The sequence below is a fragment of the Leptodactylus fuscus genome, chromosome 11 (genome assembly GCF_031893055.1).
Source record: "Leptodactylus fuscus isolate aLepFus1 chromosome 11, aLepFus1.hap2, whole genome shotgun sequence".
NCBI classification, from domain to species: Eukaryota; Metazoa; Chordata; class Amphibia; order Anura; family Leptodactylidae; genus Leptodactylus; species Leptodactylus fuscus.
Window position 1 is genome coordinate 24,592,255 of NC_134275.1, and position 26,320 is coordinate 24,618,574.

The 26,320-nt window shown below is 42.6% G+C and overlaps 1 protein-coding gene across 2 annotated transcripts; it reads left to right on the forward strand.

Annotated features, from left to right (window-relative positions):
• Positions 1–25,758, forward strand: TYW2 (tRNA wybutosine-synthesizing protein 2). 2 transcript variants are annotated; one of them, XM_075259387.1, is made up of 8 exons: positions 1–18; positions 1,196–1,307; positions 7,665–7,830; positions 19,243–19,441; positions 19,534–19,684; positions 19,757–19,866; positions 22,023–22,180; positions 25,164–25,758. In XM_075259387.1, the coding sequence occupies exons 2-8, from the start codon at positions 1,228–1,230 to the stop codon at positions 25,524–25,526; spliced, it is 1,227 nt and encodes a 408-aa protein (XP_075115488.1). In that variant the 5' UTR covers positions 1–18; positions 1,196–1,227; the 3' UTR covers positions 25,527–25,758. The 2 variants fall into 2 exon arrangements, with proteins under 2 accessions (XP_075115488.1, XP_075115487.1); XM_075259386.1 differs by lacking the exon at positions 1–18 and adding an exon at positions 981–1,066.
• The last annotated feature ends 562 nt before the right edge of the window (positions 25,759–26,320 follow it).

Consider the following 26,320-nt stretch of genomic DNA (forward strand, 5'->3'; position numbering starts at 1 on the left):
ATTGAGGAGCACACCCAGGTACTTATAGGTCCTGACTACCTCAATGCACTTTTTACAGCGTATTTTGAGACGAGATGACGTTTTTTTTTCTTTAACAACGTTCACCGTGCATGATACATAAAATATCAGTTTTATTGTATGAGTTGTTATGGATGCAGCAATACCAAATATGTATTGTTTTTATTAATTTTCATTTTTTCTTAATATATGAAAGGGGATTTTGGGGGGTTTATTCATTTATTAATTTTTTTTAACACCCTTTATTTACTGTACACTTTTGTTTGATGTCCCACTAGGACACTACACATGCATTGCGGTGAATAGCTTAAGTCAGCCTAAAAATAAAATAAAGTCATATGTGCCACTGAAAAAAAAAGAAGCAAAAATTAGTAGAATAACCCAAAAGAAAAAACCTAAAAATGTGTCTGGTCATGAACCAGGGAAATTGGCCTAGTAAAAAAGTGGTTACAGGGGGTGACGCCCCACGTAGTGTGCACAGTTCGAGAGGGGGTGAAGCCCCTCATAGTGTACACAGTTTTAGAGGGGATGACACCCCACAAGTACCCCCCACTCCTTCCAGGTTACCACACACCCACAGCTCCCCATCTTCCGCCAGGTTACCACACACCCCACAGCCCTTCATCCTCTCCCCCCACTTTACAAAACACCCCCCAGTTCCCCACCCCCGCTTTACCATACACTGTAAATTCCCGTTTCCGTCCTCCCATGTTACCAGGCACCCCTTAGTTTACCACACACCACAATGCTCCCTCTCCTCTCCTCAGTTTACACTACACCCCATACACTTCCCCTCCTCCCCTCTCTCTCCCCTCAGGTCACTACACGCCCCGCAGCTCCAATAGTCTGCAGCTCTTCCTACATCTAAAGCCACGCCTTCCCTGACTTGAGAACGTCATGTGACCTGCTGACGTCAGAAGGTTCTTATCGAGAATAGGATTTCCTTTTACCATTCAGTCACACGGTGGTGACGTCATCGCAGGTCCTTTAGCGCTCTAGTACAAATCTGTACATGATGTGGTTGATGTTCTGCGATCCGCAGTGTGATGTAAGCTATAGCTGTGAGCTGTTATGTCCTATCGGCTGAGTCTCTGCCCCCTGACATGGGGGTGCTATGGGGTTGTGTGTCAGCCTATTACACAGACTTGCGCTTACTTGTGTTTCTTGTTGTTTGTAGACTCTGCAGTAAAGTATGTCTGTGACTGAAGAATGATCATGGAGTCAGGTGGAGACTGTCTGCCTGGGGTTCCTGCACTTCTCACTGAATCTGCTTTTTCACAAACATACAGGTACAAACAGAATAAAACTAAAGTACCAGCATCAGTGCCAGCACCAGCATCAGTGCCAGAACCAGTATCAGTGCCAGCACCAGCATCAGTGCCAGAACCAGTATCAGTGCCAGTATCAGCACCAGCATCAGTGCCAGAACCAGTATCAGTGCCAGCACCAGTATCAGCACCAGCATCAGTGCCAGAACCAGTATCAGTGCCAGCACCAGTATCAGTACCAGTATCAGTGCCAGGACCAGTATAAGTGCCAGCACCAGTATCAGTGCCAGAACCAGTATCAGTGCCAGCATCAGTGTCAGTGCCAGTATCAGTGCCAGAACCAGTATCAGTGCCAGAACCAGTATCAGCATCAGTGCCAGAACCAGTATCAGTGCCAGAACCAGTGTCAGTGCCAGTATCAATGCCAGAACCAGTATCAGTGCCAGTACCAGTATCAGCATCAGTGTCAGAACCAGTATCAGTGCCAGAACCAGTATCAGTGCCAGAACCAGTATCAGTATCAGTGCCAGCATCAGTATCAGCACCAGGATCAGTGCCAGAACCAGTATCAGTGCCAGAACCAGCATCAGTGCCAGCACCAGTATCAGTGCCAGAACCAGTATCAGTGCCAGAAAGAGTATCAGTGCCAGCGCTGTACAGTTATGACCAATGTCTTTGAAAAAAAAACAAAAAAAAAACAATGCACACGATAAAGGCTTTTTGTAGTGAGTTCACATCTGCATTGGAGTCTATGGTTGTTAACCCCATCACAGCAATGGTGAACCTAGCCTCTCTGCTGCTTGAGTCGGACGCTCTAAAGACACTCCCCCCAGTATTTAGTTCGGGGGGGGGGGGGGGGGGGGATGGGCGTGTTGTTCATCATTTGATCATCCATCTCGGGGGGGGGGGGGGGGTTGGGGTGCTAGTAGTAACAGTACAATAAATACAATACAGTAATATTTTGTGCAGTAATTAGGGTTGAGCCAATCTTGACTTTTCAGGATCGATTTTGAAATCCAATTTGCAATCATTTTTCCTATACACTATACAGCATGGAATCTAACAGGTAAGTAGCTACTGGGGATTTTAGCTAGTCTCATATTAGAATGAATGGACGCAGCCAGCGCGCAGGGCGTTAAGGCTGTGTGCTGGCTGCTTCCATTCATTCCTATGGAACCGCAGCGGAGCCTTCACACTGAGTATACATTCCACTCAGAATGAGCGGAGCGTATACTCAGTGTGAAGGCTAACATTGTTAGCTTTTCCCACAATGCTTTGCTACTGTCTAATCACCGATCTCGATCCCACCTAAAAAGATTGTGTCCGGAATTCCGATGGCGATCGTGAAATTTTCTCGATCGCCGATCAGAATTCGATCTTTTCCGAACACGATCGCTCAACCCTAGCAGTAATACTCACAGGAGATGTCTTCCGTCATTTCCCGTCTCTTCCCTTTGGACCGCCATGACCACTTCTTCCAGCTGTGACTTCACTCTGTAAAGTTTGCAACACAAACTCTTTGACTCCTTACTATATATATATTTCTTCTCGTTCAAAGAGTTTTCTGTATTTTCATGACTATGAAAATTGTAGATTCACACTGAAGGCATCATAGCTATGAATTACCACATCTGGAATTATATACTTAACAAAAAAGTGTGAAACAACTGAAAATCTGTCTTATATTCTCGGTTCTTCAAAGTAGCCACCTTTTGCTTTGATTACTGCTTTGCACACTCTTGGCATTCTCTTGATGAGCTTCAAGAGGTAGTCACCAGAAATGGTCTTCCAACAGTCTTGAAGGAGTTCTCTGAGATGTTTAGCACTTTTTAGACCATTTGCCAGAGGTACAGTGGGGCAAAAAAGTATTTAGTCAGTCACCAATAGTGCAAGTTCCACCACTTAAAAAGATGAGAGGCGTCTGTAATTTACATCATAGGTAGACCTCAACTATGTGAGACAAAATGAGAAAACAAATCCAGAAAATCACATTGTCTGATTTTGTAAGAATTTATTTGCAAATTATGGTGGAAAATAAGTATTTGGTCACCTACAAACAATCAAGATTTCTGGCTCTCACAGACCTGTAACTTCTTCTTTAAGAGTCTCCTCTTTCCTCCACTCATTACCTGTAGTAATGGTACCTGTTTAAACTTGTTATCAGTATAAAAAGACACCTGTGCACACCCTCAAACAGTCAGACTCCAAACTCCACTATGGTGAAGACCAAAGAGCTGTCAAAGGACACCAGAAACAAAATTGTAGCCCTGCACCAGGCTGGGAAGACTGAATCTGCAGTAGGCAACCAGCTTGGATTGAAGAAATCAACTGTGGGAGCAATAATTAGAAAATGGAAGACATACAAGACCACTGATAATCTCCCTCGATCTGGGGCTCCACGCAAAATCTCACCCCGTGGGGTCAAAATGATCACAAGAACGGTGAGCAAAAATCCCAGAACCACGCGGGGGGACCTAGTGAATGAACTGCAGAGAGCTGGGACCAATGTAACAAAGTCTACCATCAGTAACACACTACGCCGCCAGGGACTCAGATCCTGCAGTGCCAGACGTGTCCCACTGCTTAAGCCAGTACATGTCCGGGCCCGTCTGAAGTTTGCTAGAGAGCATTGGGATGATCCAGAAGAGTATTGGGAGAATGTCATATGGTCTGATGAAACCAAACTGGAACTGTTTGGTAGAAACACAACTTTTCGTGTTTGGAGGAAAAAGAATACTGAGTTGCATCCATTAAACACCATACCTACTGTAAAGCATGGGGGTGGAAACATCATGCTTTGGGGCTGTTTCTCTGCAAAGGGGCCAGGACGACTGATCCGGGTACATGAAAGAATGAATGGGGCCATGTATCGTGAGATTTTGAGTGCAAACCTCCTTCCATCAGCAAGGGCATTGAAGATGAAACATGGCTGGGTCTTTCAACATGACAATGATCCAAAGCACACCGCCAGGGCAAAGAAGGAGTGGCTTTGTAAGAAGCCTTTCAAGGTCCTGGAGTGGCCTAGCCAGTCTCCAGATCTCAACCCTATAGAAAACCTTTGGAGGGAGTTGAAAGTCCGTGTTGCCAAGCGACAGCCCCAAAACATCACTGCTCTAGAGGAGATCTGCATGGAGGAATGGGCCAACATACCAACAACAGTGTGTGCCAACCTTGTGAAGACTTACAGAAAACGTTTGACCTCTGTCATTGCCAACAAAGGATATATAACAAAGTATTGAGATGAAATTTTGTTACTGACCAAATACTTATTTTCCACCATAATTAGCAAATAAATTCTTACAAAATCAGACAATGTGATTTTCTGGATTTGTTTTCTCATTTTGTCTCTCATAGTTGAGGTCTACCTATGATGTAAATTACAGACGCCTCTCATCTTTTTAAGTGGTGGAACTTACACTATTGGTGACTGACTAAATACTTTTTTGCCCCACTGTATAAACCAGCGCAGAAGAGGGCAGCTCGGGTTGTTTTTAGATTGGCCTTCTCCTGCGGTACAAAAAATTCTTCAATATAAAACCAGCTTTAATCAAATTCTGTGGTAGTTAAAAAAATACCTTTTATTCAAAACAAGGTTACAAAAGTTACATCGTAACTGCAGAAGCTAAATCATGGCAGATGCTAAGCGCTTCGGGAATAGAAAAAATCCCTTCCTCATGCCATGTTTTGAATAAAAGGTATTTTTTACCTACCCCATGAATTTCATATCTGTTTCTCGGTTGAAGCTGTTTTTTTTTTATTGAAGAATTTTTTTGTACTTTCAACTTTAACATGGATATGGTGAGCTGAAGACTTTTTCTTGATATATTCTCCTGCGGTAGTTTAGGAAAAAGTAAAAAAAAGAAAAATCGCCGTGGCTGCTGCCTTCCCCGGAGTACCGCCTGAAGCTGTCGCCTCATTAGAGGTGTGGTGCTGCATCAAAGTGTCCGACTTTTTGTCCAACAGTTTTAGGCTAAGGCCCCACATAGTCACAGAATGTCTGCAGAATTTTCCTCTGCGGACTTAGTGCTTCAATTACACCTATATGGAAAACACCAATTCTGTAGGTACAACAGAACACAACAGTTTTGGAAATTGTAGTATTTCCACTGCGGGCATTTTTCTGCAATGTGTGGATGGTATTCGTAGTCCAATTTTCATTGACTGTAAAACGCAGCAGTTTTTGCCACATGGAGCTTCAGCCCTAAAGAACGTATGCACGACGGGCCCCATTGTAATTAATGGGGTCTGTAAGGCCCCATATGACCCTGACAACGCAAAGGCCGACACTAGTGTGGACAAAGCAGAAAGCTCTGCGCTGCAATCTCCACCATGCTTTTCACATCTTCACAACTCTTAACAATGTCTGCTAGTCGCTGGTTTAGAATTTGACCTTACACCTTTTTTTATCAGATTGTCCAATTAGCAGCTGAGGAGGCATATTGAAAAAGGACCTTTCATGTTCTCATGAATGTGCGGTTTTATATACTGCTAGAAAGCAGACAGTGTGCTGAATTCAGCCCAGTGTCGGCTTTCCTGGTATTTGCTCCGTTGCTGGAGATATCAGTACTGTTAGTTGTGGTACCGATACCTCTCCACTGTCAAAAGGATGTTCCTCATAGGTCAGTGTCATCACTGGGCTGTGAGGAATGAATCTCCCCTCCTTGACCATACCCTAACACAACCTGTACTGTCAGAGGGGGTGGCGTTCCTTACAGGTGTGAGCACCTTTTTCTGATAGAAGATTCCACTCTAAATACCATATCCCACTTGATAAAGGGACAGAGTACCTCAAAACACTGCTTGGTTTCGTGTGATGGTTGTTATGTAAATAAAAAGATGTGTGTTGAAAAATAATTTCGGCGAGCACGTTGTCTTGATTTCGTTTGGACTTCACCAGCCCAGGAGGGATACCATTTAATCTTGTTGTTCCTGTACTCTGACGTCCCTTGTGGGTGAAAAAGGATCCAGCTGCTGTTGTAACACCTTTTGATCGAAAATATCTGTGTTTCTCAATACAACCGTATAAGATGAAAAATTTGTCTTCATTAAACTACCTATTATACGCTGCTACTACATAGTGCAAAGTGCTTATCTATTTTTTAAGCTCAAATATAACATATCTGTCACAGATTTGATGACAAAAAGACACCAGATCAAATCACATTGAAATCAATGGAATTTTAAACAGATTTTTGATGGACCTGTTAGGGTGCATTTACACTACGGATACAGTGACTGATTCTGAACGTTAAAACACGTTCAGAATCAGCACGTATAAAGCACATCCCATTCATTTCAATGGGAGCCGGCATATGAGCGCTCCCCATTGAAATGAATGGGCTTCTGTTTACTCTACGAGCAGTTCCATTGAAGTGAATGGGATGTGCTTGCGTGTGCGGCTCAGCATGAGCAGAGCTAGCCGTATACGCGGGCACTTTCCATTCACTTCAATGGGACTGCTCGTAGTGAAAAAAGCAGCCCATTCATTTCTATGGGGAGCGTTCGTATGCCGGCTCCCATAGAGATGAATGGAGCTGCTTTATACGCCGCTGATTCTGAACGTGTTTTACGTTCAGAATAAGCTGGCGTTTACGTAGTGTGAATGAGCCCTTAGGGTGCATTCACACTACGGATACGGTGACTGATTCTGAACATTAAAACACGTTCAGAATCAGTGCGTATAAAGAGGATCCCATTCATTTCAATGGGAGCCGGCATACAAGCGCTCCTCATTGAAATGAATGGGCTGCTTTTAACTCTATGAGCGCTCCCATTGAAGTGAATGGGAAGCGCTCACCGTGTGAAGGGGCCCGGCGCTCGGCTCAGTCCAAGCCGTACACGTGAGCGCTTCCCATTCACTTCAATGGGAGTGCTCGTAGTGTAAAAAGCAGCCCATTCATTTCAATGAGGAGCGCTCGTATGCCGGCTCCCATAGAGATGAATGGAGCTGCTTTATACGCCGCTGATTCTGAATGTGTTTTAACGTTCAGAATCAGTCACCGTATCCGTAGTGTGAATGCACCCTTAGTGTCCATTGTTAACACTTTCTGACAGATCTAGCATCGGATACTAACAACAGTAGTCTGAATGCCCCAAGGTTATTGTGTGTTTTGGTTTGACCTCTAATTGTGTAGACTTTATGTCTTGTACAGTATCTGTGGTTAGATCATAGGTCTATAATAGCTATTTTTCATTATGGAAATTATACAGACACTGACATTATACAGTATCTGACAAATGTAGTAAATAAAGCTATCTTAAGCTAAAAGTTTAAATATTACAATGGATATTTATGTATAGTTTGTGAACAACATCTATCATGGTCATTTTCATGAATCGAAGTCTCAAATTTCTCTGTATTTTGTTCTTTTTTTATAGAGAGTACTTGGAGAAGTCAGGCATCCTAGATGGACGTTATCGTTTACTGAAACTTGGAGACATGGTAGCACTTCCAGTTCATGAAGAAAAGTTTAATGTTACTGTCCAAGAAAACCTTTTAGAGATCGTAGCACCGGGCAGTTCTTGCAAGAAAATGTTCATTACGGTAAGTATTAGCTTTTTCATTGGTGCTTTTTTTAGGCCATTCGCTAATTTTTACCATACAGTTGATGTATACTTTTTTTTAACTTCACACTGCAAAAAAGTACAATGGTAAGGCCCGGTTCACATCTGTGTTCGGGTCATTCCGTTCCCCTCTTCTCATGAAAAATGCGATGAGAAAAGCGCATTTTTTGTGCAGAAACCACTTGGATCCCCTTATAGTCTATGGGGTCTGCGGGTTTCCTAAGGTAACCACTTTTTTTTATGCGGATTAGGTTTCCGTTCGGGGTGTCCCCAAGCAGTCTCCCCAAACGGATACGAATGCGCAGATGTGAATGCCACAGGATGCTTATTCCACTGGAATGTCTTCTTTGGGGTTCCCTGAGCATTCCATAGTGGGAAAAAGTTTGAATACCCTAAATATTGCCTCAGTGGATCCAATCTATTTAATCTTTTGGATTCCGTTTGCAACATTAAACTTTAGATTCTGTGTTTTATCTGCTTTCCCTTTGTTTCCTTTGTTTTGTTATTTTAGAGGACACCTTTGCATGGTTCACAGATGGAAAGCAGGTTAAACAGTTGTGGCGTGGATGCAAATGGAAATAAGTGAACTGAATATGATTTTTAGACTGCCTTTTGCAAGTATTGATGTTAAAAAGGAAAAGAAAAAAAACAACTTCCCTCTTGGAATTCTGCTAAGTTTACTTCGTCACGCATGTTTTAAAATGGTTTTCCAGACTCAAATCGAATTTTCATGTTGATGATCTATCCACAGGATAGTCCATCAGTATGTGATCTGTCTGGTGCCGACCCACAGAGCCCGCACAAATCAGCTGTAGAAGTGTCCTGGTTATTTGAAGCTGCTATTGGACAGTTGTACTTGCAGCGCCATTTCTTTTCAAGTAATAGGAGCGGCATAGTATCCCTGTCCATTGCATAGCTGTAATAATAATAATTACCGTATATACTCGAGTGTAAGCCGATCTGAATATAAGTCGAGGCCCCTAATTTTACAGCAAAAAACTGGAAAAACTTATTGACTCGAGTATAAGCCGAGGGGGGGAAATGCAGCAGCTACTGGAAAATTTCAAAAATTAAAATGGTTGGAGTTTTTGGGTGCAGTAGATGCTGGGTGGTGGGAAAGTAGAGGGGGTGTTTTGGTTGTCTGTCTGCCCCTTCCCTGAGCTTGAGGACTGGGTTTTTTCTTCCCCCACTTGGAATTCAGTCTGGCTAAATATAGGGTATCTGCAGTGCTCCTATTAACCCCTTCCCGACGGAACAGGAGCACTGCAGATCCCCTATATTCAGTAGACCAGGCATTTTCAGACACAGGGATACCTAATGTGTATGTGTTTCGCAGTAATTTTCTACTTTTGTATGTATTCTAGGGAAAGGAGGGATTTAGAACTTTTATATTATTTTATTTCAATCTTCCATTTTTTTTTGCACTATTTTATGGGAGATTCTATACATTGATATTGTGGCTGGTCATAGACCTCCCACCCCCATCCAAAAAAAAAATAAAAAAAAAAATTCCTTTTTTATTGCTGACTTGAGTATAAGCCGAGGGGAGCTTTTTCAGCACAAAAACTGTGCTGAAAAATTCAGCTTATACTCGAGTATATACGGTATATCAGCAATGTATTTTCAACTCCATTTATATCTGTCTTAGTGTTTTTACAGAGTGAGGGTGCGTTCACACGGAGTAACGTGCCGCGTGATGTGGCACGAATAAGGCGTGTGAGAGTTTGTGCGCCGTATACGCTCCCATTGATTTTGATGGGAGTTAGGATCGTATACGCCGCGTTATATTGCGGCCGCAAAATAATGCGGCATATACCATCCGAACTCCCATTGAAATCAATGGGAGCGTATACAGCGCGCAAACTCTCACACGCCGTATACGTGCCATATCACGCGGCATGTTACTCCATGTGAACGTACCCTGATGCTGCAATATTTGTGTTTGTATTACACTCATAACAGCGAGTACCTGTTCACATTAGGAGCTGCGGTCTGAATTCCCTGTTTTTTTTAAAAAAAATATGTATATTGTTAGAAAAAAAACTTTACACAATACCAAAAAAAATTCTAAGGCTACAATTATTATATATTTTATTATAAAACTCAAAAATATTTCATCATTTCTTTAGTGTTTCCCACCAAGTGTCTGTGGCATATGCAGACACACAAAGGGTTCTGTTACTCTTGGTAATACATTGTTTTTCCAATTATTTTTTTCTGTAATTGGCATTGCGGTGCCAGGTCCTCTGGCATGGTTTTTGCAAGTGAATTGCGTTGTGTAGGTATTTATACAAAAAAGTTAAGCACATAAAAAAATCTGTAAATAAATATGGATCACACCCAAAATGTATTCCGTGGAACGGGCTTATTCAGTTTTGAACATGGAAAGCCACTGTTTTGGCACCTCAGCAGCTTATGGGACATGGTGCCTGAAAACTATTCCAGGAAAATCTGTCCTTCAAAAGCCAAATAACACTCTTTCCATTTCAAGCTCTGCCATGTGCCTGTACATCAGTGTACCCACAGACATGGGGTATTGTCGTGTTCAGGAGAAAAAAGTTAGTTGATTATTCATCCTTTAACTAGGGTTGAGCCGATCTTGACTTTTCAGGATCGATTTTAGAATCCGATTTCTGATCATTTTTCATTCGAACCCGATCTCGACCCCAATTCCGATCCCAATGCAAGTCAATGGGATTTTTTCACTAATCGGAGATCAGATTTTAAAAGCAATCCTATTCACTACACAGCATGGAATCTAACAATTTGACGCTTTAATTGTTAGAATCCACGCTGTGTAGTGAATCACTAAGTAGCCAGAGGATTTTTTTTAATCCTCTGGCTACTTAGTCCCCCCTGGTGTCCACTTACCTGCAGAGATGGCTGCTCCGGTGCCCGGTGTTCTTCTTCGCCTCGCTGCCACTCCATGCTGCTCTTCTCGCCTCACTGCCCCCTGCCTCCCAGATTAGGAGAGTGTGGGCGAATTAGGAGAGTGTGGGCGGGTACTGGGAGGGGAGATGTCACGTCTCCCCGCCCTGTAACCGCCCACACTCTCCTAAGCCACAAGCCCTGCCTTCTTCCTAGCTCTTTAAACACTAACCCGGGAGGCGGCGGCAGCGAGGCGAGAAGAGCAGCGTGGAGCGGCAGCGAGGCGAAGAAGGAGAACACCGGGCACCGGAGCAGCCATTTCTGGAGGTAAGTAGCTACTAGAGATGTTAGTTTAGTCTCCCATTAGAATGAATGGAGGCAGCCGGCTCGCAGAGGGTTAAGGCTATGTGCCAGCTGCTTCCATTCATTCCTATGGAACCGCAGCGCAGCCTTCACACTGAGTATACACTCCACTCAGAATGAGCGGAGCGTATACTAAGTGTGAAGGCTAAGCAAAGCATTGTGGGAAATAGTACCGATCTCAATCCCACCTAAAAAGATCGTGTTTGGAATTCTGATCGCGATCGTGAAATTTTCTCAATCGCCGATTGGTATCCGATCTTTTCCGAACACGATCGCTCAACCCTACCTTTAACTATTTGTGAAGGTGAAAAATTTGAGGCTAAAGCAACATATGGTAATAAATTCAGTGAAAAACCAGTAGGGTCACAATACTCACTATATCCCTTGATAAATTCCTTGACGGGTCTAGTTTCCAAAATGGGGTCACTTTCTAGATTTTTCCACTGTTTTGGCACCTCAAGGGCTTTGTAAATGCAACATGGTGCCTAAAACTGATCACAGCAAAATTGCCCTCCAAAAGCTCATTGGCTCTCCTTTTCTTCTGCATCTCACTGTGTGCCCATATATCAGTTTACACCTACATGTGGGGTACTGTGCTTAACACATTGTGGGATGCATTTTGTCCTTTAACCCCTTGCGAATGTGTAAATTCTAGGGCTAAACGAAAATATTACTAAAAGAAAATGAAAAGTGTAAATTTCACCTCCATTTTGTCATAACTCCTGTTAAACACTTAAATACTTGCTATATGTTGTTTCGACTTATTTAAGGGGTGCATTTTTCAAAATGGATGATTTATAGGGGTTTCTAATACAGGGGGCTTTCAAAACCCCTTTGTAACTGGATGAGTCTCTTAAAAAATGGTTTTGGAAATGTTCTTGAAAAATTTGAATATTGTTGTTTGACTTGTAAACCTTATAATGTCCGTAAAAAATAAAAGACTGATTAAAGTTTGATGCCGACATAAAGCAGAGATCTGGGACTTGAGATTTATGATATAATTTTGTTGCTATGACTATCTGTATGCAATGCACATCATTTCAAACTTTTTAAAATTTCCACCAAATTTCCTATTTTTTCATAATTAAGCACAAAATATATCAACCAAAAGTACAATGTGTCCCGAAAAAACAATGCAAGCCCCAGAAAGTCTGATAGAGATCCTTACAGCTACTGCTCCTCCCAATCTCATTGTCTTCCTCCCAGTATACTGCTGCAGTATGAGCTGAGTGGCCACAGACGCAAGAAGGAACTGGTGCATGGCAGCGAAGGGACAGCTGGAGATGTGGTAAATGTACTAGCCATAACAGTATTCAGGAATACACATTAACAAGCTGGGAACTTAATTGCTCAAGCACCTTCCTTCTCTATATTTTTAACTGGGGACTCAGGGCTCGTTCACATCTGCGCCGGTCTCCGTTCATTCAGGTTTCCGTTTCCTGCACAAAACTGAGCAGGAGACGGAAAACTGCAGGACTCTTTCATACCCATTCATTTGAATGGGTTTGAATGATGTCCGGCCGTGAGCGGCAGTGAGCGTTTTATGCTCTCTGCCGCGAAACCGTTTTTTTTAAATCGGACATGCAGTACTCTGTGTCCGATTAAAAAAAAAAAAACGGTTTCGCAGCGGAGAGCATAAAACGTTCACCAGCGCACACGGCCGGATCCGATCTGACAGCTTTCCGTCTTCTGCATGCAGAAGACAGAAAGCTCAGAACGGACTCCGGGCGCTAGTGTGAACCTAGCGTAAGTTTGCTTTTTTTTTTTTTTACTACAGGAACTTGCGTGTTCTATGGTTTGTTTGTTTTTTCAAGTACACAGGTGTCCATAGCCTTTTACAGCTTCAGATAGTTATTCTTTAGTGTCACTTGTGCCACATGAACTCTAGATGGCAGCAAAAGTACATGGAAAGCAAACACACGGCACACGGCAGTTTGGTAGTAAAATGCCGTATGACTTGCTAGTGGAAGAGTTTTATAGTCTTATATAATCTTGATCCAGTAACTCAATGCCCTCAATCAGGTGTCACCACTATTATAATAAGCACACATTGATAATGTAATTATTAATCCATGGAATGAAACAACACAGGAAGGTTATGTTCTTTCCTGCAGAAGGACGAAAACAAGGTCTTAGTAAAGGTCTTCTTAGTAGACAGGTACTGTTGTTGTGTACAGATGTTATATAGGAGAAACAATGATCTATAAATCTTGCTCTCTATTTGTAGGCAGTTTTACTGGAATGTTTACATCACATTAGTGCAATTCAATGCCAGATAATAATAATACATTTTATTTATGTAGCACCAACATATTCCGCAGAACTTTACAAATTGTAGGGTTCAAGTACAGACAAAACGATATATTAATGTGTAAAAGTCAATTCACACAATGGGACTGAGGGCCCAGCTTGCAAGAACTTACAATCTATGAGGGAGAGGTATACTTCTATGAGGTATAATACATATAACACAATAATGCCCTTCTGTGCTCATATATTACAATGCTTAAAGGGATTCTATCATTAAAATGCTATTTTTTTTTTACTAACACGTAGGAATAGCCTTATGAAAGGCTATTCGTCTACTATCTCTAGATGTCTTCTCCATGCCGCTGTTCGGTAGAAATCCCGGTTTTCTTCGGTATGCAAATGAGTTCTCTCGCAGCACGAGGGGCGGTCCCTAGCGCTCCAACAGCACTGGGAGCATCCCCAATGCTGCGAGAGAAATCACCAGTGCCGCCTCGATCTTTGTCTGGAACACTGTTTTGGCAGCTCTTAAGCTGTCCAGCTGCTCAACTTGTTCCTCGCACCGTGCCTGTGATTGTTCAGGCATCTCAGCAGCTCTCTGGGACGCCATATAATGAGCATGTTGTTGGTGTTGATGATCCGCCTGCTCCGGCGTTTCGACAGCTGTCAAGCTGGCTTGTCGCTGAACGCGTTCCTTTCGCTGTGCCCGGGATTGTTACGGTTTCTCAGCAGCTTGCTGGGAAGCCATATAATAAACGTGTTGTTGGTGTTGATGATCTGTATGCTTCGGCATTTCGGCAACTCTCATTCTGGCCTGCCGCTGAACTCGTTCCTCGTGCTGTGCTTGTGATTGTTGCGGCATCTCAGGAGCTCGCTGAGACGCCATATAATGAGCATGTTGTTGTCGTTGATGATCCGCCTGCTCCGGCGTTTCCTCATCTCTCAAGTTGGCCTGGCACTGAAGTTGTTCTTCACACCGTGCCTGTAAGTGTTCTGGTATCTCAGCAGCTCGCTGGAACGCCATATATTGAGCGTGTTGTTGCATCGATGATCTCTCTCAGCTCCACTTGAGGAGAAGTCTGTGACTTTTGGCTACCTTCATAGCTCTCGTTGTTTGCAACAAATTAGATTTTCTTTTTCCCGGCATATTTAAAATTGACAAACTGCCAATTTGGATTAAAGGTGATTGCCCATGTCAGTTTGTCTGCACTGCCTGGAGCAGATCAGATAATATGCAAATGCATGTACACTTAGGGTTAGTGTGTGTTTACACAGAGAGATAACAGACCTGGGACCTGAGACCTGAGATAAGGCTGCTGCAGGAGCAGTGTAATATAGTATGTGAATATAAATTCATAACAGTCGTGAAGCCATGTCATTAACTGGGTTAAAAAGTAGCCTGTATTTTAATCGAGGTTACAATCTATCTATGTGCCAGATTTCATTCAAAAACGCGTGATTGAGGAACAAACATCCAAACTTTCACATTTATAATATTAGTAGGATTATTGTTTATTTATGTAGCACAATTAATTCCATGGTGCTTTACATTTGGGGGTTTACATACAGTACCCAAAATATACAGGTAGATATAATACTAACAGTGACTGACTGGCACAGTCGGGTAGAGGGCCCTGCCCGCGAGGGCTTACAATCTATGAGGGAAGGGGGGTAGAGACAGAAGGAGAGGGAGACAGAGACAGTTCAGATGGCAGTGTGGTGATAGTGTTATTGGAGGTTGTAGGCCTTCCTGAATAGGGGAGTCTTCAGGGCCTTCTTGAAGCCTGTGAATGCGGGGGTCAGTCTTATGTGTCTTGGTAAGGAGTTCTAGAGTATGGGGGATGCACAGGAGAAATCTTGGAGACGGTTGTGTGAGGAGCGGATGGGAGTAGAGCGGAGTAGGAGGTCATTGGAGGATCTGAGGTTACGTGTGGGCAGGTAGCGGGAGATTAGGTTGGAGATATATAGAGGGGACAGGTTGTGGATGGCTTTGTATGTTAACGTTAGTAGCTTGAACTCAGTTCACTGGGCAATGGGTAGCCAGTGAAGGGACTGGCAGAGGGAAGCAGCCGATGAGGAATGGGGGGTGAGGTGAATTAAGCAAGCAGCACAGTTTAAGGTGAACTGGAGGGGGGCCAGGATATTTGCTGGGAGTCCATGGAGAAGGGTGTTGCAATAATTTAAGCAGGAGATTATGAGGGCCTGGAATAGCATCTTAGGAGTTTCTGCGGTGAGGAAGGAGCGGATTCGGTGAATGTTCTTGAGCTGGAGGCAGCAGGAGGTGTTGGACAGTTTGAATGTGCAACTTGAAGGATAGGTCGGGGTCAAGGGTTATCCCAAGGCATCAGACCCGTGGGACAGGGGTAAGTGTGATTCCGTTAACTTTGAAAGATGGGTCAGGTGGAGGAGCCAAACGGGGTGGGGCGCAGGTGATGAACTCCGTTTTCTCTCCATGTTGATTTTGAGAAAGCGGGAGGAGAGAAAGGAGGCTATGGCTGCTAAACAATCTGGAACTCTGGCCAACAGAGAGGTAATGTCTGGTTCGGAGATGTATATTTGTGTGTCATCAACATAGCAATGGTATTGACAACCATGAGATTCTATGAGATGGCCCAGGCTGAGGGTGTAGATGGAGAACAGGAGGGGTCCTAGGACAGAGCCTTGGGGGACACCTACAGCTAATTCCTATATATTTCCCATAACTATTGTAGCCATTCTTGCTTTGCTAAAAAAAAAAAAAAAAAAAAAAAAAGAAACACAACAAAATCTGCAACAAAAGAACCTGCGTTTCCACAAAGTGTGACCTCAGCCTAAAGGGGTATTCTCACTATTCTCACCACTTGATAGTGCATAAGTGTCTGATTGCTGAGGGCCTGACCAGTGAGTGCCTAGCTCCCAAGTACTTTATGTGAATAGAGCGTTGTTGCACAAGTGTAGCCAACACTCCATTGACTTCTATGGGCTTTTGTATGGGTTCAGTCCTATAAAAGTTAATGGAGCAGTAGCAACAAACGCACAGCACTGGTGTGAATCCAGCCTTAGCCTTTTTGAGCCAAAGCCAAGAATGGCTACAAAAGGAATGGGGAATATATTAGAAGTTCTTATACTTCTTTCTCTTTCTCAATCCACTCCTGGCTTTGGCTCAAAAGACCGCAGCAAAATATGCCTAAAAAAAAAAAGCTGCAGTTCCGCACTGTGGGGCCGGAATCCGCCTCAAAATCTGCCCCTCACAATAGAGGTCTATGCAAACCGCTAGCGTTCTTTTTTCCACTAGCGGTTTGTTCCCGCTAGCAGAAAAAAGAAGTGAGCTGCCCTTTCTTCAGGCAGATGCTGCGGCTGATTCAGCTGCGGCATCCGCCTCGCAACAGCACCCTCCGGACTAGGCCCATTCATTTGGACCTAATCCGGAGCGGAAAGCCGTGACAGGATGCCGATGCACTGCACTGGCATCCTGTCGCAGTAGCCATGACGGAATGTGCACACACGGAATCCCCGTGTGCAGTGGCGTAACTAGGATCGGTGGGGCCCATGGCAAACTTTTGACATGGGGCCCCCTCCCCGACCGACGCCTAATGAAGACCCCGACCGACCCCCCCCCCCCGCATTCCTGTGTGTTCTATTATGCCCCATAGTGGCCCCTGCATACAGTGTTATGTTACCTTACCTCCGCTGGACCTCCGATCATTATACTCGGGGGTCTGAAAAGATGATGATGTCTGTGGGGCCTGTGGCGTCACTTACCGATCCCAGCCACTGCCAGGATCGGTAAGTAAATAGGACCCATTACCGACTGGAGTAACTCCAGCCAGTAAAGGGGGAAAAAAACGCAGCGGTAGCAGCTGTGGCCGGGCCCCTAAAGTCCCGGGCCCTGTGGCAGCTACCCTGGTAGTTACGCCACTGCCCATGTGAACTAGCCCTTAAAGTGTGGTTTAAATCATCTTTGATATTTTTAGTATCCTTACAAGTAATTTACTATATTTTAGGCCTTAATGAACATTTTGTTAAAATTTCAAACAAAAAAAAAAAGACTATTTAGAAGAAAACGTTTTACATTTTTTTTGATCATTTATGTGTAATATAAAATGGGGTACATATGTAGTAAAACAATATATTTGAAAGTTTGATTTGTCCATAAAATTAAAAAAAAAAGAAAGTTATACAAACAGTTCAAAAGTTATGTCACTGTATAAGAATGTATACCAAAAGTAAAAATTTGGTCTTGGTATTGAGGCTTCAATCACACTGGGTCCTGAAAGGGTTAACTTTTTTTTTTTTTTTCTCTGTCATCACATCTTCTTCCGGATTTACTGTTCTCTTTTCTACTTCCTCTACTTTCCTCCGATCTCCCGTCGTCCTTAGTGTTTTTCTTAAGTTTCCTTTAGAGGCAATAGCAAAGTGCCTCTTCAGTGTTATTTTTTTGTGTGTGAATTTGTGCACATCTAAAAATAATTCAGAATTCTCTGCTCTGTGTTTTGGCATACCACTCATCCCTCACACTATGTGCCTCAGGTTACATGACACCACATATTTGTACCCTGTTACTAATTTTTACATAATTTTATTTTTAAATGGTCACTCGCTTAAATGCATAGAATATCTCATCCTGAACATAGTTGCAAATAGCTTTAATTTAAAAAATCTGATGTTTTCCACACAGATTTTTCCCAAAAAATCTGTTGTGAAACTCCTGCCACTAGGGGGCTCCTAGCTTTTTAAATGTGCTGTTAACTAGTGGTCGTTAGGCAATATACATCCTGGGCTGCTGAGAAATAGGTTGGAGGGCCCAGTAGGCATTATCTCTGCAATGGCTCTTACTTCCTCTAGGCTTTGTGCACTCTGGCTGGGACATAGTGAGGAATATGTATCAAATCTGTGTTGGTGATATCAGATGCAAAATAGTGAACTTTTCTGACTCAGAATGGGAATGAGAGGAGAGACCTTATACACAGTGGCGTAACTAGGAATGGTGGGGCCCTGTGGCGAACTTTTGACATGGAACTTTTCAGACCCCAGAGTATAATAATCGGAGACCCAGGGAGAGAAAAACATAAAAAAACACTGTTACTCACCTATCTCCCGGCTCTGCTGCAGTCCTCCGCTGTAGTCCATCTTCAATGACCTCAGACGTCACATGACCCGGAACGCAGGCCGGGGTCATGAGACGTCAGACGACTAGGCCTGAAGCCTGCCTGGATCGTGGAGAGGTAAGTAACAGTGTTTTTTATGTTTCTTACCTCTTGCAGGCCTCCGATCATTATACTCGGGGTTTTGAAAAGACCCCCGAGTATAATGATAGTGTTTGTGGGGCCCGTGGTGTGACTTACCGATCCCGGCCCTGCCAGATCGGTAAGTAAATAGGGCCCGTTACCAGCTAGAGTAACTCCAACCGGTAACGGCCTATTAAGAAAAAAAAACGCAGCGGTAGCAGCTGTGACCGGGCCCTGTGGCATCTGCCTCTGCTGCTACGGCGGTAGTTACGCCACTGATTATACATACATTGCATATATAAAGTCTGTCCAGGTAGTGCCATAACTAGCATGAATATATATAATACATAGACATTGTATCCTAAGCCTTTTGGGAAGTGTTGCTCTCTAAACTATTGCCAAATGTCTACACCATGTACTTGCCCCCTTGCTCTGAGTGAACTGCGGATCAAGGTGAAAGCAAAATGGGGCAATCACCCCCGGAATAAAACAAACAATGAACACTTTTGAAGGGTCAGACATCAATAGAGCGATGTCCCCAGGAAGACTCTGCATGATTTCACAGGTATCCTTTATCGCTTTGTAATATATTCTAATAAAAGTGACATTCTGAATTTCTTCCTCAGCCCTTTGTATTGCCCCTTTCTTTATTCGTCCTGTTAAATGAATGAATGAATGAACTTTCCTGCATGTTTTCTATATTCCAGAGTCCTGTGCTCTCCAAAAGAGGTAGGGTTCACCCCCCAGCACAGAAATTACGTATGGAGCTATGCAGCCTGTTGGAGAGCTATGGAGTAACCTGGACACCGGATTTGGAACGTGACCTCCCTCATTCTTGGCAGCGACATGGTGACCTAATCGTTTTTAGTGAAGACTGCTTTGGTAGCCCTATATGGAAGCAATTAGGTATATAATGAAATTTGTGGTGTATAGGGCTCATAATGCTTTTTTTTTAATAGAAATCGGATGTTTACTTCTTATTGCTTACACTTCTGTAGGTAATGAACTTTGGTCCAGTGTTGCCGGCTCCCTTGGAGTTAAACGGCTCGCGAAACAAGGTCGCGTGTTGAATGATGGCGTGAGATCACCTAATGTGACGTTATTACTTGGAGACAATGGTTGGGTGGAACATGTGGACAATGGCATTCGGTAAATATTGTGGCAGATGAAAATTCATTGCACGTTTTTGTGATGTCTCATGATCTTTTCACTTGTCTGCAGATACACTTTTGATTTGACCAAGAGCATGTTCTCAGCTGGAAATATAGTAGAAAAACAGAGAGTGGCAACTCTTAGGTGTTCCAAAGAGATAGTTGTTGACCTCTATGCAGGTGACGTATGCTTTTTACTTCATGTTTTTGTGTACTGTATTGCTTTAAAAAAATTTAAAAAAATCCATATTTTTGTTGTACGTCTTTCCTGTTTCCAGTGGTCCAAATTAATTTATGCACATGTCATCAAGGTAAACCGTTCTCAGATCAAAAATCTAAATTATTGCTTCATTTTGCAACATTGCAATTTGTAAATAAATATTTGCCCCCTTTTTAAACGCTGCCACTAAGGATTTTAGTAGTTTGACAATTCTAATGCTGGCTTCACACTAAAATTTTAAAGTCCATTATTTGGATCATCAGAAGATCAGAACAAAAGACTGTGCAACTCCCAGAATGACATAGGCGAAGTTCACACTTGTAGTAGGCTCTCGGTTGTTTGTCTCTACCGAGGGACCCAAACAATGTGGAGGCCATCTTCTGAAACAGTGGTTACCCGCGGACCCCATAGACTATAATAGGATTTTCCATCAGGTTTCCGTCCTGTACAGGACTTTTTCACTGCCAATTTCGACACTTTCTGCGACAGGGTCTCCACTCTCAATCGCTATATTCGTATAACAGACCTGAGAGCCAGGTTATTTCATGTGGGACTGGAGACATCAATGTCTTCCAGGCATGCTTCTGCCAACATTTTGAGTGCCTCAAACAGTTGATTTATCAAGCACTGGAAAGTGGCCGGAACGTTTTTTATGCCGAAAGGCATTACCCTGGACTCGCAATAAAGGCTGGCTTTTCTGAGTTTTCTTAAGGGGCGTTCACACTACCGTCGGTGTCCGACAGGTAGTGTCCGCTCCTAGTGTCCGCTCAAAATCTGGTACGGACATTAGGAGCGGACACTAGCTGTGTCCGTGACACTTGTCATTTATTTAAATGGGCATCGGGTGTGTTCTTTTGCACTGCGTGCCCTTCCTTCACTGTCCGCATGTAAAGATGTCCGACTTCTCAAGCGGACAGAAAAACCCGACATGTCGGACATCTTTACATGCGAAACAAAAAAAAGAAGAAACACCGAGCGCCAATGATAGTGTAGTAAATTCACACATGAAAAGTAATAAAGACCAAAAAATGGCCTCTTGCCTTCTCACGTTATGAGATACCACAATAACAGAATCAGCCAAAAATAGGATCGTGGTGGCAGCAACTACCTCCTCTCTTGTGAACCGAGGTACACAGCAATAATAGGAATAAAACGTCCCTCGGGGTCTTGACCCAAACAGGCGTGGAGGTATGGGGATAAGTGTACACAAAACCAGTAGTCAGCCCAAAGATCTTCCAAAACTTTAATTACAGTAAACAAGCACAACGCGTTTCGGGCTAGTCGCCCTTCTTCAGGTGCATATACAACTTGGCTGGCAGCCTTCAGAGATATTAATCTCTACTTATGGTACACAAAATATACAAGTATAATATATATATATATATATATATATATATATATATATATATATATATACAATATATACAAGTATAATATTAACAATGACCGACTGGCACAGTGGAATAGAGGGCCCTGCCCACAAGGGCTTGCAGACTATGAGGGAAGAGGGCTAGAGACAGAAGGGGAGGGGAGAGGCTATTCGGATGGTGATGTGGTGACAGTAGCGATATTGGAGGTTGTAGGCCTTCCTGAATAGATGAGTCTTCAGGGCCTTCTTGAAGCTTGAGATTGTGGGGGTCAGTCTTATGTGTCTTGGTAAGGAATTCCAGACTATGGGGGATGTATGGGAGAAATCTTGGAGAAGGTTGTGTGAAGAACAGATAAGAGCAGAGCGGAGTAGGAGGTCTTTGGAGGGTCTGAAGTTACTTGTGGGCCGGTAAGTGGGAGGTTAGATCAGAGATATATGGAGGGGATAGGTTGTGGATGGCTTTGTATTTTAACGTTAGTAACTTGAACTAGTCTATGACCCTCTGCAATAGTAATGTATAGAATCTCCATAGACGGCAATACACTTGTATTGCTGTCTAAGGGACTTGCAATCAGGTTGTGGGGGTCCATCTCTTGGCACCCCCAGTGCTCTGGTGAGTGCCATGTTTTTGCATCTTATTGATTAGGCTATTTGTTTTTATTGTTCACATAACCCATTTAATATACTACTTAGCTATGACTTTTTAACTACTTTATAGTAATGTTTATCTGTGCATTGTTATTTTAGGTATTGGATACTTCACCCTGCCCTTCCTGGTCCATGCAGGCGCAGAATTTGTTCACGCATGTGAGTGGAATCCCTACGCTGTAACGGCTTTGCACAGAAACCTGGAAATTAACAAGGTGTCACACAAATGCCAAATTCATGAAGGTGACAACAGACAGGTAACACAACAATGACAACAAGGCGAAAAAATAAGTAATCGTTCGGTTTAATATTTCTTGAACTCTATATTAAGTAAAAATTGTCGTTGCAAAGTGAACCTTTTGCACTAAAAATAAGATTATAAAATAAGAAATTAGCCTTTAACCTATTAAGGACACGCCTAGTTTGATGCTTAACCCCTTCCCGACATCCACCGTAAAAGTACTGAGTCTTTAAAGATGCCGGCCTATGCTGCAGAGGTAACCACGCAAAGACTCAACCTGTTCCTATAGCAGCCAGGAGCATTCTATAGTTGTATTGCAGCCTATGAGACTTGCAATCCAAAGATTGCAGGTTCAAGCCCTTTCGGGTGGGGGCTAATAAAATAATGTTAAAAATTAAAAAAAAAAATACTATGAAAAATAAAAATTTATATTACCCCTCTTTCACTAGATTTGAACTAAAGATAAATAAACAAAAATGAACATAAATTATACACCCCCCACGTCCAAAAAACCCCAGTCTAAAAATGAACACCGTAGTAGGAAAAAATTCAAAAGAGCCAATCCGTCATATTTTCACCATTTCATATTCCACAAAACTTTTAATAAAAAGTGATCAAAATATCAGATCTTCCTCAAAATGGTATCACTAAAAAGTACATCTGGCCCCACAAAAAAGACAGTTTATGCACCCCCGTACATGGAAATATAAAAAAAAAGTTAAAGGTGTCAGAATATTGTGACTCCAAGTTTTGGATTATTTTGAAAGGGGTTAAAATAAAAAGAGCAGCACGGTGGCTCAGTGGTTAGCAGCCTTGCAGTGCTGGAAACCTGGGTTCAAATCCTGCCAAGGACAACATCTGCTAGAAGTTTATATGTTCTCTCTGGATTTCCTCCCGCACTTATTTTCGGGGAAACAGGGTATGTTTACCTCAAAATGACTTTTCTAAATGATAGACTCCCTTTAATTAAAATGCATTTTGCTCCAGAACCACTTGTTCTTTTTAAAGGATACTAAGTTGGTGACCATTTCAGTTTCTCCTACTTAATATCTGTATCACTATCTGACAGTAGGAGCTCCCCGTCTATGTCCAGCCACTCAACTCTTAACCTCAGAAAATTGACCCTCTAAATTGATTTTGCTCTCCCAAATTGTGTTTGTTCCTTACAGTTAGGCTGGTCTTACACGGCCGTGATGATTTTACGGTCCACAAGTTGCTGATCAGCAACATAGACTCCGCAGATGCCAGTGAACTGCCGCATTCACCCATAGAGTTTCCGGCCATTACGGACCTGATCTATAAATTGCAGACCTTGGTTGCGGCCCAGCACACCACGGATAAAATATCCAGTGGTGTAAGAGGCCGCATTGAATATGTGTCTGCAAATGGTCTGCAATTAAAGGATTTGTGGATTTACATTACGGCCATGTAAGACCAGCCTTAGTTGGAGTCTGATTAGATTATGGTCACTGTTAGGGTGGGTTCACACTAACATTATTTAGTGTCCGTTTAGAGCTACGGATATTAACAACTGATGAAGAGTCTCCTCCTTTTGGTATCTATATGCATTCACCCTCATGTAAAAACCATGACGGAAACTTGTTTACTTTTCTAAGAGAAGAAATAGTCATGCGTGCAAAGGTAACAAAAAAGAAACAGTCATGTTTTTTTACATTAGAGGCAAGAGGAAGGGGTCACAGACAGAGGGGGCTTCTATGACTGATGTCAATAGATGTACATGTGTAAATGTAAAGGTTTTTCAGAAGCAGTGACAACAAGTCCTGCATTGTTGGAAGTGACTGGGTCCTGCAGAACTTCCCCTCTAGATATTTTTCAAAAAAATCACCCTAGGTAACATCCATATCTGGGTAGTTAAAATTCATGTTTCAGGGGATAAAATCATATCCTCAGATAAACATGATAGTTCTCCATGTTCGTAGGCCAACACTTTTGGCTTACAGTTTCTAACTTTTTATGAAATTGGATAACATTTTACTATTAACATTACCCTTTGTCATTTAAAGGGGTATTCCCACGTCACCAGTCTTCACTGCTGTAAAATCTTCTTTCTTCCTGGTTTCTTGCGTCATTTAGTGGCCGGGGTTTCATGCAACCTGCAGTTTAGCTCCACCCCCAAATTACTGTGTAGCCCCGCCCACCGCATAGCGTGATCCTATGGGGCGGCTGAAGGGCCTGTGATGTCATCCAAGGTCCTCAAACAACACTATATGCACAATTCTGCCTGTCTCTGCCATAATGAACACAATTGAATTAGCTAACCTGATAAATGGGAGAACAGAAGAAGAGTTCAGAAATGCAAGCAGCTCCTCCCCCCTATCTGATAACAGGAAGCTAGGTCACGTGGTGTAGACACAGGAATAGCTAGAAAAACAGGCTCGCTCCCTGCACTTAGCCCCTCCTCCCTCCCCCCTGAGAGCAGCAGATACATCACTTGACTTTTGAGCAGATAAGTCAAGGGCTATGTCAACAATGAATTGAATAAAGTAAGATAGTGGACAAACAAAGCAGTTTTGCTGAAGCAGTGTATTTAGGAAAAGTCTTACATCCACATTAACAAGAGGTATAGATAGGATCCTTGTGATGGGACATCCCCTTTAAATATTTTATTATTTTAGCATTGCTTGCTTCATTTGATCCCTGCTTCTTCTTGTTTTATTTCAAGAAGGTGTGTACATATTCAGAATGCTGATTTATATACTTTCCCATAAATAAATGACATTAATGGAAGGCTTTGTGAAGGCACGTGAAGTGAAAATACGGGAACATATGTTCCAATTGAGTTACGGATACTAGTGGGATACCACTGCGGTGATTGTAGTAGTATATTGATGACCCTGTAGTTTAAAGATTAAATATTGGGGAGATGACTGCCTCATAAGGACTCTTTGCCTTCCTCTGGATCAACACTGGTAGGAGTGGAAGGTAAGCCAAAAAATCTCATGGTTATATAATACATGTTTTTTCTTTTATTCCTCTAGCTGTTGTTGCGTGATGTAGCCGATCGTGTGAATTTGGGCCTCATTCCCACCTCTGAAGCTGGTTATATTGTGGCTTGTAGAGTCTTGAAGAAAAACACTGGAGGTATACTACATATTCACCACAATGTGGACTGCTATCCCAGTAAACATGAAGGCGACATTGCTGCACAAGATCCAGAAAGATCACGGAGAATGATTTGGAGAAAGTGGGCAGAGTCTACCAAAACCAAAATTTGTATGTTGTTACAAGAAGTTCATAATATTCCATGGCAGACAAGTATTGTGCGTATTGAGAAGGTGAAATCTTATGCACCACATGTGGATCACGTTGTTTTGGACCTTGATTGTCGACCTTTACCATAAACATTGTAATGTTTTGTATCATCTATTTTTTTCTGCCACCATTATCTTTGATGATACAAGTGCCGTATGCTGATATTTGCTTATATGATATGTGACCAGTTTAATTAAAGGAGCAGTGATGTGATTATTGAGACTAGTCTATTTTCATCAACAGTCAATTTACAATTCAATATCTCATGGAAGGTTTATTGTTTGTCTCTTGGCTTTTATGAATTAAACTTATTAAATAAAATGCCTCTGTATCCTGTAGGTTTTTTTTTAATGCTATTCCTGGTTAGTGACAGCTACTTATTTTGGGACTTGCAGACTACTTCAGTGTCTGCACACTTACTTGAGCGATCCTGTAATATACTGGTCCATTTATCTGTATTTTCGCTCAAAAAGAAAGATCAGTAAGCCTCTGGCAGTCTATTTGCATGAGAGTAAAGAAGAGGCTTTGACAACTTGTAAACCTACCCAGCAACTCGGGAGTACATTGTAGCCAAGAGGATGCCTATGATGATCAAAGAAAGAAATGTGTCATGTACACTCACCGGCCACTTTATTAGGTACACCTGTCCAACTGCTCGTTAACACTTAATTTCTAATCAGCCAATCACATGGCGGCAACTCAGTGCATTTAGGCATGTAGACATGGTCAAGAAATCTCCTGCAGTTCAAACCGAGCATCAGTATGGGGAAGAAAGGTGATTTGAGTGCCTTTGAACGTGGCATGGTTGTTGGTGCCAGAAGGGCTGGTCTGAGTATTTCAGAAACTGCTGATCTACTGGGATTTTCACGCACAACCATCTCTA

Coding starts and splice junctions, on each gene's coding strand:
- TYW2 (XM_075259387.1), top strand. CDS start 1,228: ATGATCATGGAGTCAGGTGGAGACTGTCTGCCTGGGGTTCCTGCACTT. Junction 7,831..19,242: donor GCAAGAAAATGTTCATTACG/GTAAGTATTAGC, acceptor TCTATATTCCAG/AGTCCTGTGCTCTCCAAAAG. Junction 19,442..19,533: donor CCCTATATGGAAGCAATTAG/GTATATAATGAA, acceptor ACACTTCTGTAG/GTAATGAACTTTGGTCCAGT.